Here is a 12,925-nt window from a genome sequence, read left to right on the forward strand (position 1 = left end):
TATTAACTAAATATGCAGGTTTAAAAACATACTTGTGTATTGATTTTAAGAAAGGCGTTGATGTTTATGGTTAGGTACATTGGTGCAACGACAGTGCTTTTTTCGCAAATGCGCTTGTTAAATCACCCGTTTGGCGAAGTAGGCTGTGATTCAATGATAAATTAATAGGCACCGCATCGATTATATGCAACGCAGGACAAGCTACATAAACTAGTAATATCAATCATGTGTAGTTAACTAGTGATTATGTTAAGATTGATTGTTTTAATTTTATAAGATAAGTTTAATGCTAGCTAGAACCTTACCGTGGCTCCTTGCTGCACCCGCATAACAGGTAGTCAGCCTGCCACGCAGTCTCCTCGTGGAGTGCAATGTAAATCGGCCATAATCGGTGTCCAAAAATGCCGATTACCAATTATTATGAAAACTTGAAAATCGGTCCCAATTAAAAATCGTCCATTCCGATTAAATCGGTCGACCTCTAATCCAGATTAGTGTCCCACTCCTTGAAAGCTGCAGCTCTAGTCTTTAGCTCAGTGCAGATGTCTGTAATTAGGGCTGACCACAATGACCTCAGTGGCTCCATATGGAGGAAGTGACCTAACTCCGGAGCCTCCAGAGGCATGCAGAGGTCAAATGAAGCTCATTACCCCATCGCCATGCGCCTCCCTCTGTATAGCTCCGCATTGACGGCAGGTGGGGGGGTGGTACATTCTGTATAAACAAACTCACTTCCTTGACAACAGCTCTACGCTGCTCTGCAAAGCGCAAAGTAGTATGAATGCCCTGACTTCTACAGTATCACCGTAAAAGCTGCATGGCCAATGCAGACGTTGGATTTAACACATTCATTGTTTCATAACACCATTGTGCGAATTGTTGGCGTCAATTCCCCATTACATATATCACCAGTAGTACATTTAGCATTAATTCCTAATCTACAATGTTTATTTGGTTACAGCAATTTCAATATATGATTATTAAATTTTACCTTTTGTCATTGTCGGAGTGGACACATTGTTTTGCAGAGCGCACAACATATGCAACACTTGTGAGAAACAAGTTTTGGTTCATTTCATTCCATTTCCGAGGTTTGTAAACGTAATGTAGTCATTGTCTTTTGTTTGGAGTGCTCCTGTCAATGTTGATTGAGGACGCTGATTACGCTCAGAAGTAGGCCTATAGGTTTCCTGGCCTGCGCACAAATGTAGGCATAATAATGTTGCATTTGGGGGATCTGATAGCGTTTATGATTGGTTTAACGCACCACCACTAATAATCCGCGGAGCTTCTCAAAGTAATATTTTCTTCACCTCAAAAACAGCAAGCAAACAAAGTCTGTTTTTACATCCATTGAGAATGACAATTCTTTAATATATTTGAAAAATCTTTCCAGCTCTCTCCCTTTCGACAACCACTCGGCGTGAAATGGAAAAACGTCATGCTCTGATCTAGTGGAAAACGTTAAAAATAGGCCAACCTGATTACTTCTTATCAGTGCTCGACTTGGACCGAAATAGGTTTTGATACTCATTTTGGGTGCTGGTACTGTTTATATTTAGGTGGATCAGGCCAGACCCAAGATAATAGTTGAAACATTTCAAGTTCGTTGCAGACAGGACATACGTAGCCAATGTGATTTATAGGATATTTCTTTTTATCATTATATTTTCTACCTGCAGGCTGCAATGTTTTTATTTGTTGGCTGTATGTAGGCAATTTTTACATAGTTGGCAACGGCAATAGAAGTGACTTTTTAGGTTTGTATCATTTTCATTTAGATATAATTTTGCTTAACCACATGACAAGGAGTTTAAGATATGAAGACATTATTATAAATTAAATGAAACTGTTCCACAAAAAAAAACGTGCATATGAAAACCATAACTGGCAAACAGATCGGTCGTAATTGTAAGAAATTGGCATTAAACATCAGAAAGGTTGCCAACTCTTTATATAGCCCATTACAGGCAACTTCTGGAGAGTAATGGCAGAATCTGTGAAAGCCAGCAGGATATTTAAATCTTGGGCCATTTGTGTCTTATTTAATCAAACAGCATAAAGCATCAGACAAGATCAATGCCAGATCAATGCATATAGTTGATTTTATTAAAAACGCATAAGGTACGTCTATATGGAAAAATACATATTTAAAATGTTCAAACAAATTGACTGGTCCAAAGAACAGACTTTAGGTCGACCAAGATTTTTTTTATATAAATAAACAACTTCCTTCACTACCTGTAATCCATGGCCTCTGGTTTGGATATATGTACAGTCAATGTGGGGACAACACCGGCGGCGATGTACTTGTTGATGAAGCCGGTGACTGGTGTGGTATATTCCTCAATGCCATCGGATGAACCCCGGAATATATTCCAGTCTGTGCAAGCAAAACAGTCGCTTAGCTCATCAGACCACTTTGGCATTTAGCGAGTCGCTGGTACTTCCTGCTTGAGTTTTTGCTTGTAAGCCGGAATCAGGAGGATAGAATTATGGTCAGATTTGCCAAATGAAGGGCAAGGGAGAGCGTTGTATGCGTCTCTGTGTGTGTGTGTTGTAAAGGTGGTCTCGAGTTTATTCTCTCCTCTGATTGCACATGTAACATGCTTGTAGAAATGGGGAAAAACACATTTAAGTTTCGCTGCATTAAGTCCCCAGCCACTAGGCGAGCCACGTCCGGGTGAGCATCCTCTTGTTTGCTTATGTCCTTATACTGCTTGTTGAGTGCGGTCTCCGATCCTGCATCGGTTTGTGGTGGTAAATAGACAGCTATGAAAAACATTGATGAAAACTCTTGGTAAATAAATAGTCTACAGGTTATGAGTTACTATACCTCAGGTGAGCAAAACTTAGAGACTCCCTTAACATTAGAGATGGCACACCAGCTGTTGATGACAAGACACAGATCACCACCCCGTCGTCTTACCAGAGATTGCTGTTGTCTTGCTGATGCACAGAAAACCCAGCCAACTATATATTATCCATGTCCTTGTTCAGCCACGACGACTCGGTGAAACATAAGAGATTACAATTTTTAATGTCCCGTTGGTAGGATATTCTCGAACGGAGCTCATCCAGTTTATTCTCCAGTAATTGCATGTTTGCCAGCAGGATGGATGGTACATGCAGATTATCCACTCGCCAACGAATTCTCACCAAACACCCGGTTCTGCACCCCTTGTATCGGAGTATCCTTTTCATGTGAATGAGGGTGATTTGGGCCAGGTCCGGGAGGGGCCGTACATCTTTCGCCTCCGATTGAATAAAGAAAAAATAATAATCTTTGTCCAATCCGAGGTGAGTAATCGCTCTTCTGATGTCCAGAAGTTATTTTCAGTCATAAGAGACGGTGACAGAAACATTAAAATGATGAAATAACACATATTGCGTCATGTGGTAACCAAAGAAAGGTGTTAAAACGAATCAAAAATGACTCTTGGCATTCTCTGAAACAAGTTTCATGAGGTAGTCACCTGGAATGCATTTCAATTGACAGGTGTGCCTTGTCAAAAGTTAATTCCATAAATGTCTTTCCTTAATGCATTTGAGCCAATCAATTTTGTTGAGACAAGGTAGGGGTGGCACACAGAAGACAGCCCTTTTTGGTAAAAGACCAAGCCCATATTATGGAAAGAACAACTCAAATGAGAAAAGAGAAACAACAGTCCATCATTACTTTAATAAGACATGAAGTTCAGTAAGTCCAGAAAAAGTAAAGAATTTTGAAGGTTTCTTCAAGTGCAGTCGCAAAAACCCATCAAGCGCTATGATTAAACTGGCTCTCATGAGGACCGCCACTACTAAAAGACACCAATAAGAAGAGATTTGCTTGGGCCAAGAAACACGAGCAATAGATATTAGACCGGTGGAAACCTGTCCTTTGGTCTGATGAGTCCAAATTTTAGGTTTTTGGTTCCAACCGCCAAGAGTAGGTGAACGGATGATCTCCGCATGTGTGGTTCCCACCGCGAAGCATGGAGGAAGAGGTGTGATGGTGCTTGCTGGTGACACCGATTTATTTAAAATTGAAGGCATAGCCAGCATAGCTACCACAGCATTCTGCAGCGATACGCCACCCCACCTGGTTTGAATCTTAGTGGGACTATTATTTGTTTTTCAACAGGACAATGACCCAACACACCTCCAGGCTGTGTAAGGACTATTTGACCAAGAAGGAAAGTGATGGAGTGCTGCATCAGATGACCTGGCCTCTACAAATCACCCGACCTCAACCCAATTGAGACGGTTTGGGATGAGTTGGACCGCAGAGTGAAGGAAAAGCAGCCAACAAGTGCTCAGTATATGTAGAAACTCTTTCAAGACTGTTGGAAAAGCATTCCAGGTGAAGCTGGTTGAGAGAATGCCAAGCGTGTGCAAAGCTATCAGGGCAAAGGGTGGCTACTTTGAAGAATATAAAATATATTTTAATTTAACACTTTTTTGGTTACATGATTCCATGTGTGTTAATTCATTGTTTTGATGTCTTCACTATTATTCTACAATGTAGAAAATAGTAAAAAATTAAGAAAAACTCTTGAGAGAATAGGTGTCCAAACTTATGACTGGCACTGTAGGTATTCAGATCTTTTGCTACGAGACTCGAAATTGAGCTCAGGTGCATCCTGTTTCCATTGATCGTCCTCGAGATGTTACTACAACTTGGAGTCCACCTGTGGTAAATTGAATTGATTGGACATGATTTGGAAAGGCACACACCTGTCTATATAAGGCCCCACGGTTAACAGTGCATGTCAGAGAAAAACCAAGACATGAGTTTGAAGGAATTGTCCGTAGATCTGGGGAAGGGTACCAAAACATTTCTGCAGCATTGAAGGTCCCCAAGAACACAGCGACCTCCATCCATCTTAAATGGAAGAAGTTTGGAACCAACAAGACTCTTCCAAGAGCTGGCCACCCGGCCAAACTGAGCAATCAGTGGAGAAGGGCCTTGGTCAGGGAGGTGACCAAGAACCTAATGGTCACCCTGACAGAGCTCTGGAGTTCCTCTGTGGAGATGGGAGAACCTTCCAGAAAGACAACCATATCTGCAGCACTCCACCAAATCAGGCCTTTATGGTAGAGTTGCCAGACGGAAGCCGCCACTCAGTTTGCCAAAGGGAACCTAAAGTACTCTCAGACCATGAGAAACAAGATTCTCTGATCTGATGAAACCAAGATAGAACTCTTTGGCCTGAATGCCAAGCAACACATCTGGAGGAAACCTGGCACCATCCCTACGGTGAACCATGGTGGTGGTGGCAGCATCATGCCGTGGGGATGTTTTTCCAGAGGCAGGGACTGGGAGACTAGTCAGGATCAAGGCAAATATTGAACGGAGCAAAGTACAGAGAGATCCTTGATGAAAACCTGCTCCAGAGCGCCTAGGACCTCAGACTGGGGCAAAGGTTCACCTTCCAACAGGACAATGACCCCTAAGCACACAGCCAAGACAATGCAGGAGTGGCTTTGGGAAAAGTCTCTGAATGTCCTTGAATGGGAGAAACTACACAAATACAGGTGTGCCAAGCTTGTAGTGTCATACCCAAGAAGGCCCGAGGCTGTAATCGCTGCCAAAGGTGCTTCAACAAAGTGCTGAGTAAAGAGTCTGAATACTTACGGAAAGGTCATATTTCTTTTTATATATATATATATATATATATATATATATATAAAAAATTCAACCCTGTTTTTACTTTGTCATTTTGGAGTATTGTGTGTAGATTGACGAGGGGGGAAAAACGATTTAATACATTTTAGAAAAAGGCTGTTCAGTAACAAAATGTGGAAAAAGTTGAGGGGTCTGAACACTCTCCGAATTGCACTGTAGGCTACACAGTACACACATACCTGGGGGTGTGGTTCTTGGTGGATAATATATGATGCATACCTGGGGATGTTGTTCTTGGGGTCCTCACTGTCGTTAGCCAGTCCTCCAAACAGGAAGCATTTGTTCCCTACTAGGGAGAAGCTGTGTCCCAGGCGGGGACAGGGAGGAGGGCCGTTCTTAGGAGACTTGGGCTTCAGACGCTTCCACTCCCAGCGACTGGCCTGAGGAGAGATCAGCAGCAAACGACAACATGAATGCAGTGACTCACTAACAAGCTCAGTTGTGCCTACAGAGCTAAGATCTCTAATTAGGCTATACCTGTTCAAGCACATCTTATGCAAAACATAGAAATGACAAGGAACGTGTGTTACAGTTTAAAATTGAGGACGGAAATTAGTATAACAGATATTTTTTGCAAACTATTTCGTGTTTACAACACCAAATCCCACTAAATAACTGTCAGAGCTTAATTCTGTGGGCTGAACACGTACCTGCAGTTCATACAGATCGTTACTGTATTTGCCATACTCCACCATCCCTCCGAACACCAGCAGCCTTGTGCCGTCGCACACAAACCCATACGCAGCACAGCCAGGCGGGATGTCGCCACGGACAGCAGGAATGAACCACTGATTGGTTGCTGAAACACATTGAATTGATGGATTATAAACCCTGCTAGGTACTGAAGTTACTGTAGTAATAACCAGTGCTCGACTTGGGCAGGCCGGCTAATCAAATCTACTTAGTGTTGCACGGTATACCGGTACCACTGTACTACCACGGTACCAAAAAAAGTGTCATGATACCAACATTTTAGAATACCATAGTACCGTTTCATATACTACCAAATTGTTCAGTCCTACTGATCTAAAAGAACCTGCTTACTCGTGTTATAAAACGTTTAATAAAGTCAGTTGTGTTTATAAATTCTGTTGAATCTAAGCAACAGTCACTAGTCTCTTGTATGTTCTGGTCCAATAATATCTACTTCACTTTAAATGCTCATAATCACGTGTGACAGCTATAAATACGGTAGTGCATCCCTTACAGCAATCACTCACCTGCTTCTCTCCTTATGCATCATTATGCATGCATATTCATTCCTCCATCCAAATCACAGGTAGGCATTTGCAAATACTGTATGAGCAAGTGTGAATATCAGCGACAGGTTGTATAGCGCATGCGCATAATGTTTAGAAAGCAGGAACATGGTTTCCGGGACGGGTTGAACAGGACTCTAGGTCACTGAATTTCTCACTGTGGTATCCTGATACTACTCGGTATCCTGATACCTGGTCCGGTATTTTATTAGTAAAAAAATATTCTACTGCTTGAGTACTGCAACTTATAGAGTATTAGCTCGAAAGTATTGCAGAGTTCCTGCACCTAAATATAAACAATCAGAGCAAAGCATCTATTTCAGTCCAAGTCGATCACTGGCAATAACCTGCTTAACTAACGACTGTCAAAAGCCACAGCCTGTTAGAATTCCAGTTATTTCAATTAATTAAATAGACTATCAAACATGCCAATATGTAAATTAATTCCTGATGCTGCACCACTGGCAGACCATAGAAATAAAGTGATGCCCAGTGAAAGGGATGCTTTGTTTACATTTTTTTGTTGTTGTTGTTTTTGGCACACCCGTTGAAAAAAAATACCCATTAGTGTGGATTTTCACAAACGGCATGGCTTATTAAAAATGCAGATCATAGATTAATGGTCAGTTTATATATTTCAGTTTATTATGCAGTTACAGAGCTTTTGTTGATATTATGACGTGGGTTGTTTTAATTTAACCCGCCATTTCTCTTTGCAGTTTCCCTCCAATCTCCACTGGGCGAGTTCGGCTTTGCCAAAAGGCTTCGCAGCTCAACTGGGTACCATTAGCCATATAACTAGCGAGCTAGCTACTTGGTCCCATTAAATTTCACGGCACGTCAACACTGGCGCATGATTGCTTTGCACAATATGAGAAAAAAAACAAGTCAAACACTTTAACCACCTACCTATTCACTGTCACAACCACAGAGATACATTGGTAATTTACTGGTGTTGAGCGACCCATGCATAAGAGGTTTAAAGCAATAACTACTTGGTGAAAATATTTAGCTAGTTAGCGCTACAGCCCATGAAATGGCTAACTAGCACAAATTAGCCGAGGAGTATAGTTCGTATCCAATTGCTAAAAATGTTAGTACCATAGCAACTCAAACATTTATGAACAATACCGAATGTATGCAAAAATAACAATGGGGACGATTAATCTTTACCTGTGTTATATACGTGTAGCTCATCCACAATTCCTTCATTGCCTCCCCCGAAAACAACCATCAATTCTTTGATTGCAACTGCACGATGTCCGTGTCGGGGCCGAGGGACAGGGCCGGACCAACCCAACACCCGCTTCCACCGTGGCTGCAGAACTGAGCCAGAGTTCCCAGATGTCATGGTGCCGGTAGATTCAGTTTCTCTTTGAGGGAAAAAAATCCAATTTGAAAAGCTTTCCAATATAGCTAAATTGCTAATGTACAACAATGCTAAGCTAACTAGTTAGCTAGCTTCCGTTAGGACTAGCCAGCTAACGTTAACTGACAACAAGCTAACAGTAGCTGGCTACAGTAACGTTAACGCTAAACTAACAGGATTAAAAAACGCGTCCTGCTAAAATACTGCACTCAAACATCAAATATAGTATCAAGATTTGTATGCGTTGTTCCCAGTTCAAGACCACTTGTAGATAATTGTATAGAGAATATAAATATGTCCAGGCTGTGGATGCTAGCTCGCAAGCTTATTTAGCCAAGAAGAAGCACAAAAAAAAACCATCTATGGGAGCCGCCATTTTAGCAAGCGAGACACCCGAGAAGAAAATATGAAACGTAGATCCGGAACAACATGAATGCACAGCCATCAAAATTGTGTAACTCTGAGACCATTTTTTTTGATAATCTCTTCAAAATTAAACGCATTAATTTTCTGTTGCAGTTATATTTCAAAGGAAAGCAAGGCGGTGCGATTCGATGGGTGCCGCCATCTTGTAGCTAACAAACTAAACAAACCATCCAGAAAACAGCCTGACTAAAAAAATAAAAAAATGGCAGTACCAAATTAGGCACTGAAACTGGCTTGCTAGTTTAATCGTTTCAGATACCTTTAGAGTAATGTATGTACCCAATCCCGATTAAAATTTGCAAGATACATTATGGTTGGACATTATTATCCCGGGAGAAATGACTATTGCAGTTGATTTTCATGCTTCTTCATGAGCAGAAATTATTTCTCAACTTGTTTCAGTCAGTAAACCTCCAATTGTCATATGTAACTGTAATTTTATAGCCAGTGTTTATTTGTTCTGTTGCACTGTGATTGCACTGTGACGGTAACAAGCTAGCTTCCAGACAAAAAATGTCATGCCTTTCTGTTCTGGGTGTCGCCATTTTGACATACTTAAAAAGCTACAGTAGTTAAAAAAAAAAAAAAACGCTAGCTCAGCTAACGCGTTAGTGAAGCATCTTTGCTAGTGAGCTAGCTAACGTTAGCGGATGCTGCAAATTAACATTCAAAATAACGTTACTACCAGATTATACAAGACATTCCAATACAAACCAGATAGCTAAATGGCTAAGCTAAATAGCAAATATGCTAACAGCTAATTTCTTAGCTTGCTAACGTTAGCTTTCAGCTTGGAGGCTACAGCTAACGTTAGCTTGCTAATATCCTTCTTGACCAATTAACAGAAGCTAGTTATAAATGAAGAACAACCTTAATAAATCCTAACATGATAGAATCATTTAACGAAATTAAGTTTTACTTCTTTATTAACGTCTGTTTCATTGATGCATTCATATCAATAAGTTATTTTTTTTGTATTAGCCTTGCTAGCAAGCTAGCTAGCTTCCCTCAAGAAAAATGGCGGAGATAACGTTAGCCGTCACAATAAAACGCGAAAAAAAGTTAGTCGCGTAATCGTTAGCACATTATACTTACTCGTAAGTTGTAACTTTAATCAAAAGTCTCGAGAGCGGGACTCAATTTAATAATTTGAACCCGGGATAATTCTAAACAAAAATGAGAAAAAGCTACATGTTCTCATGCCGCCCAGGAAGCCGCCATTTTCTCATCCGCCTCAAACACCACTTTCCATAAACCGATAGTGGAGAGATGTCGAGCACGGTGGCCACTGTCACCAATTCTCACTGATTACCTGCTACAGAATGGTTGGTGGTCAACTTCGAAATTAAAAATCATATATATTGCTCATTCAAAGACAAGTTTGATACGACACTGAACCTGGAGAAACGATTGTCATTCTGGCAAACTGCATGCTAATGTAGAGTAGGCTATGTCGCCATATTATTGTGTGAAAAAAAAAATACAATGCAACAGTGACACAGCCATCATCCCACTGCTGACACCAATGCAGCAAATTGAAGGAAAATATTAATACAACTGGCTCCCACGGCAACAGGTGGCAAAGGTTGGCAGGACACTACATTGCATGAGCCAAGTGTCCCTCGGACTTATATCATTAGGTGACTACTGCCCTAGTTTGACAGTAAAAAAAATAAAAATGCACCCCTCTGGACAGTTGAAGGCCTGTACCCCAAACATGATCAAGTATATTGTGGGCCATGTTTTAAAATAAAGTATAACAATTGAATTACTCTTGATAACAAAATCATGACAGACAAATAATTCACATTAATAGCTAAATAACTCTACTTTGTTAATTTGAAGCAGTCTATACAGTAGACTTTCTATTCAGAAATTATAGTTTAAAAAAAATGTAACTCTAAGGCTATTTGTAACTGGCATATTTCATGAAAACCTTGACATACACTGTAAAAATACAAATCCTACATTTTCTGAAATATCTAAAAGATACATTGTGAATACTAAAAAAGGATGTCATACAATTTGGGAACAATGATTTGGTGTTGAGAACTAGTGATGTGTTGTGGCCTAGGGCAGGGTTTACCAAACCCGGTTGCACATTTTGTTTTTTTGCCCTAGAACTACACAGCTGATTCAAATAATCAAAGCTTAACGACGAGTTGGTTATTTGACTCAACTGTGTAGTATAGTTTCACTGATTCCCAACTGTATGCTTCAGTATTTTTAATTAAATGGAAAATACTCCTATACTGTTTGTTACTAAACATTTGCTTTGCTCTTCCAGAACTGACTTAGATAAAAGCCAAAATGTACTGTTGGCCAGTGTATGACACACAGACAACTGTGTCCGTATGTATTGCAGTGTGTACTGGGCCGGTAAGATAGTTTTATTTTTAATTATTATAAAAAAAATTGACAATTTCAACACAACAATAGAACAATTATTATTATGATTTCTGTCAAACCCCCGAAGGCTAGGATGTTAGCTGTGAGTTTAGGTTGGTCTGGATGTGTTGGCTTGACTCACTGGCCTCTCCTGAAATGTAGTCAAGCTCATCGCTTTCCTCTGGTCCTCCGCTTGGTGGGTTCATCTCCGCATCTGAAAGATCAATGAAAACCAAAAACTACTTACGGTGCCGACGGAAAGTATTCAGACCCCTTGACTTTTTCCACATTTTGTTATGTTCTAGCCTTATTATACAATGGATTAAATAATTTTTTCACCCTCATCAACACACAATACCTCATAATGACAAATCAAAAACAGGTTTTTAGAAATGCTTGCTGATTATGATTCTTTTTTTAAATTACTGAGTAAAGGGTCTGAATAATTATGTAAATGTTATATATTTCCATTTTTTAAGCACCTTTGGCAGCGATTACAGCCTTGAGTCTTCTTGGGTATGACACTACAAGCTTGGCACACCTGTATTTGGGGAGTTTCTCCCATTGTTCTCTGCAGATCCTCTCAAGCTCTGTCAGGTTGGATGGGGAGCGTTACTGCACAGCTATTTTCAGGTCTCTCCAGAGATGTTCGATCGGGTTCAAGTCCGGGCTCTGGCTGGGCCACTCAATGACATTGAGACTTGTCCTGAAGCCACTCCTGCATTGTCTTGGCTGTGTGCTTAGGGTCGTTGTCCTGTTGGAAGGTGAATCTTCACTCTAGTCTGAGGTCCTGAGCGCTCTTGAGCAGGTTTTCATCAAGGATCTCTCTGTACTTTGCTCTCTTCATCTTTGCCTTGATCCTGACTAGTCTCCCAGTCCCTGCCGCTGAAACACATCCCCACAGCATCATGCTGCCACCAACATGCTTCCTTTTGGCAAACTGCAAACGGGCTGCCATGTGCCTTTTACTGAGGAGTGGCTTCCGTCTGGCCACTCTACCATAAAGGCCTGATTGGTGGAGTGCTGCAGAGATGGTTGTCCTTCTGGAAGGTTCTCCCATCTCCACAGAAGAACTCTAGAGCTCTGTCAGCGTGACCATCGGGTACTTGGTCACCTCTCTGACGGGTGGCCAGCTCTAGGGTTCCAAACTTCTTCCATTTAAGAATGATGGAGGCCAATGTGTTCTTGGGGACCTTCAATGCTGCAGACATTTTTTGGTACCCTTCCCCAAATCTGCCCCTCGACACAATCCTGTCTCAGAGATCTACGGACAATTCCTTTGACTTCATGGCTTGGTTTTTGCTCTGACATGCACTTTCAACTGTGAGACCTTATATAAACAGGTGTGTGCCTTTCCAAATCATGTCCAATCAGTTGACTTTACCACAGGTGGACTCCAATCAAGTTGTAGAAACATTTCATGGATGATCAATGGAAACTGGATGCATCTGACCTCAATTTCTGAATACTTATGTAAATAAAGTATTTCTGTTAACTTTCTTTGTTAAATTAGCTTTTTTGCTAAATTTGAAAAAAATGTTTTCGCTTCATCATTATGGGGCATTGTGTGTAGTAGATTGATGAGGGGACAATCAATTTTAAAATAAGGCTCTATCATAACAAAATGTGGAAAAGGTCAAGGGGTCTTAATACTTTACGAAGGCGCTGTACATGCATATTTAAAAACAAAAAATGTCATCATGCCATTAAACAATAATACCGTTATTACAGTTAAATTCCAGTTCAAATTGTGAAATGAAAGAGCAGCTTACAAAGTTCATCAGAGGAAAGCAGCTCGCCGGTCTGTATTCT

General features: G+C 40.7%; 1 protein-coding gene across 1 annotated transcript in view; it reads right to left on the minus strand.

Moving 5' to 3' along the window:
• Positions 1 to 8,892, minus strand: part of hcfc1b (host cell factor C1b) — a 65,443-nt gene extending 56,551 nt beyond the window's left edge. The window contains 3 exon segments of the mRNA XM_045696534.1: positions 5,891 to 6,051; positions 6,322 to 6,470; positions 8,104 to 8,892. Of these exon segments, the coding sequence (XP_045552490.1) occupies positions 5,891 to 6,051; positions 6,322 to 6,470; positions 8,104 to 8,281 (488 nt within the window). The 5' untranslated portion in view covers positions 8,282 to 8,892.
• Between the last annotated feature and the right edge of the window lie 4,033 nt (positions 8,893 to 12,925).

Source organism: Salmo salar, chromosome ssa15 (assembly GCF_905237065.1).
Source record: "Salmo salar chromosome ssa15, Ssal_v3.1, whole genome shotgun sequence".
Lineage (NCBI taxonomy): Eukaryota > Metazoa > Chordata > Actinopteri > Salmoniformes > Salmonidae > Salmo > Salmo salar.